The sequence below is a fragment of the Populus trichocarpa genome, chromosome 6 (assembly GCF_000002775.5).
Source record: "Populus trichocarpa isolate Nisqually-1 chromosome 6, P.trichocarpa_v4.1, whole genome shotgun sequence".
NCBI lineage: Eukaryota > Viridiplantae > Streptophyta > Magnoliopsida > Malpighiales > Salicaceae > Populus > Populus trichocarpa.
The window spans coordinates 13967511-13970908 of record NC_037290.2 but is presented as its reverse complement, the minus strand read 5'-3'; the positions used below and the strand labels follow the sequence as shown (position 1 = coordinate 13970908).

The 3398-nt window shown below is 38.1% G+C and overlaps 1 protein-coding gene across 1 annotated transcript; it reads right to left on the bottom strand.

Moving 5' to 3' along the window:
* Positions 1–392: 392 nt before the first annotated feature.
* On the bottom strand, positions 393–3167 carry LOC7484690 (pentatricopeptide repeat-containing protein At5g55740, chloroplastic). The gene is made up of 2 exons (XM_002308279.4): positions 1025–3167; positions 393–930 (listed from the first exon to the last, which is right to left on the bottom strand). Exon 1 carries the CDS (start codon positions 3034–3036, stop codon positions 1168–1170), a length of 1869 nt encoding a protein of 622 aa, XP_002308315.4. The 5' UTR covers positions 3037–3167; the 3' UTR covers positions 393–930; positions 1025–1167.
* Positions 3168–3398: the final 231 nt, after the last annotated feature.

Genomic DNA, 3398 nt, shown 5'->3' with positions numbered 1-3398 from the left:
GATCGAAGGAGCCAGGGTGGGTAACAGGCTGGCCGACTTTTTACTCTTCTTTCTGACAGTATGAAGAGTTATTCTGTAACCTGCTATCAAAAATTCTGCTCAATCCAACATTAAATCAACTGCCTATCAAAGTTTGAACATAAATTGTTAAAGCTTCTTTCTTTTTCCCTTTGTATATGTCAGCTACCACCACCACAACTAAAAATAAAGCTATAACCATCTAGGTGCTGGCCTAGTGGTAAGAGCTTGAGACCAAGAGATTTGCTCCCTCTGTGATCTCAGATTCGAACCTGTGGTTGCTCATATGATGACCACTGGAAGCTTACATGGTCGTTAACTTCAGGACTCGTGGGATTAGTCGAGGTGCGCGCAAGCTGGCCCGGACACCCATGTTAAACTAAAAAAAAAATTAAAGAGCCAAAGTTCATGGCAAAAAAAGTAAGACCAAACCCAACAACTTAAAACTCAGGTCATTAGAGAGTTTTTGGACTCTTTGTGCATAACCATATCCAAAGTGATTGTAGTCCTGTTTTCAACTAGGCAACGTTCTCCTTTTTTGGAACTATTGACAACACTTTCATTTGTTCTCAATGGAAGAAATTTCTCTAGTTCGAATGCATTTCAGTTCACATTAAAACAAAAATTACATGTACGACCACAGTTGCGGTGTGTGACCCATCATGAGCAACAAATGCAAGGTGTTCGCAGCCAATTTGAATTCCAGCCACGTCTAGCCTTTTCATTAGGCCTTTCTAGTTGCATTAAGTACCTTAATTTTTAGAACAAATTCACCTCCCGGCAGCTGTATATGAATTTCAAAGGGCCACGTAGTTTGAAATCTAAAAACTTGTTTAGAAATAATCTTGTTCATCTCACAGTGTCTCATGGCACGGTGAGAGAAAACCTTGAAGCTTCATCCGGATTCCAAACCTAGAAAGAAGATTTATCATAAATTAATAATTCTCCACACTTTTGACATGATTTTCAAAGTATACATCCATAAAAGGCGAAGACTTTCACTTACCAAGATATTATCAGTCAGCATCATTGAAGCGGATATGAAGGTGTGTTTTATCTGGTTCTAATCTATGGATGCTTATGCTGCACAAGAATTTCTAAACCTTGACCAAATCCACTGGCAGAGATCATATGAATGTATTCTTGAAATCACACCAAAACCCTCTTAGCTTGGTCCATATTTCCACATTTGGAATACATTTCCGCTAAAGCAGTTGCAACTGGAATAGGTGACAATAAGTCATGCCTTAAGATATGGCCATGAATGGCCCTTCCATATTGCAATGATGCCACATCTGTACAAGCTGAGATTGTGCTAATGATGATTGGGAGATTAGCTCTTATCCCACATTCTTGCATTTTCTGGAATACCAGAATGGCCTCATTGCCAAAACCATTTTGAACCAGACCACAGATGAGGGTAGTAAATGTCATCAAGTTCGGATGGATGCCAACAGCCTGCATATGTGAGAACATATCTTGAGCCTCATTGATCTGGCCATTTCTAATAAATCCCAAAATCACAGCATTCCATGACATCACATTTGGTGGCACACTTTCCAACTGCATCCCATAAAACAGCTTCAAGACTTCTCCAGTTACACCAAGCTCTGCATAAGCAGTCAATAGAGTATTCCATAATAGAAGATCTTTGTTCATTGTAGAGTTGAAAACGTGCCTTGCATCTGCAATTTTTTCACATTTGGCATACATATCTATCATACTATTAGCCACAGCTAAATCAGATACAAGATAGTTTCTAATACAATAACAGTGCCCCTCTTTACCAAGTTCTATATTTCCCATAATAGAACAGGCAGATAATATGGATGCCAGTGTCACAGAGTCAAATCTCATGTTCTCTAATCTCATCAAATGGCACAAATCAAGCGCCTTTTCAACTTGGCCATATTGCACATAGCTAGAAATGAGCAAATTCCAAGCAACTGCATCTTTTTCAAGCATCATACCAAAGACTAACTCAGCATCCTTGATTAGCCCAACCTTAGAATAGAAGTTCAAAATTGAACCACCCAAGATGCTGTCCAGTTCATATCCACCTAAAACAGCAATCGCATGGGCTTGCTTACCCTCTTCAACTGCACCTAAATTAGCTGAAGCTGAAAGAAAGCTCAATAATGTAACTTGATTGGGCTCAACATCTTCCAACCTCATCTCAGAAAACACTCGTGCTGCTTCCACATCGAACCCATTTTGGACATAACTTCCAATCATGGAGTTCCATGTAACTACATTCTTGTCAGACATATTATCAAACACCTTCCTTGCATCCTCTAAAATCCCACATTTTCCATACGCATCCACAAGACTACTTGAAACAAACACACACCTATCAAAACCCATTTTCACTACATACCCATGAACCCCTCTCCCAAACGAAATCCACTGCAATGCAGCACATGCCTTCAAAATATTAGGCACCACAAAATTGTCAGCCAGAATCCCAGTATCTATCATCTCACAAAGACCCATTAAAGCTTCTCTATAGAAACCCATTCTACAATTCAAACCAATAATAGCAGCCCAAGAAAACACATTCTTTACACTTAATCTAGAAAAAAAATTATTTGCAACCTCAAAAAGATGGCATTTTGCATAAAAAATGAACAACTTCGTCTCTAAATACTCATTTGTTGCAAGAGAATCACCAATTTTTATAATTCGAGAGTGAATTTGCTGACCCATAAAGAGAGCACGATCATAGAGGCATCCCTGAAGTAGCAGACCATAGATATCGGGTCCAATTGGGATTTTTCTTCTGTCCATCTCAGTTAAAATTTTGAAAGCTGCTTGAATTTGACCTTGTCCACATAGAGAAAAGATGGTGTTGAAGTAAGATTGTTGCAAATTAGATTGGCAGTTTTTATTTTGGATTTGAGGCATAGAAAGATGGGGTGGTTTTCTAATTACTTTTTTGAAGGATTTTGTGGGTTTAGCTTTAGAGTGAAAGAGATCAAGTTTTGGGGTTGGAGTTGGAGTGAAAGCAAGAGAAGCCATGATGCATTTATAGAATAGAGACGAAGATTTCCTTCGGAACGCATAAAAGATGAAGAAGCTGCAAAGGAAGAAGAGTAGAGTAGAGGATGGATTATGGTGCGCACCATTGTTTTATTATTTGCCACACAGTACAGTTTCGGAACCATTTTTATCCTTTTTGGCGGTATTCCATCCCCTCCCCCGCGTACGATTTTTTATTTTATTTTATTTTATCCTTTTTAATAGCTTAGCCTTAACATTAATTAGATTGGTGCTCTCTGATATATTGTAGATAAGGTTAAATTTTTCTAATATAAATTCTTTTTTTAAGTGATGATAGTATTTAACAAAAAACAAGAAAAGTTTGATGTTTAGATTATTGA

What these genes read in the sequence shown, in the direction of transcription:
- LOC7484690 (XM_002308279.4), bottom strand. Translation starts at nt 3,036, where the DNA reads ATGGCTTCTCTTGCTTTCACTCCAACTCCAACCCCAAAACTTGATCTC.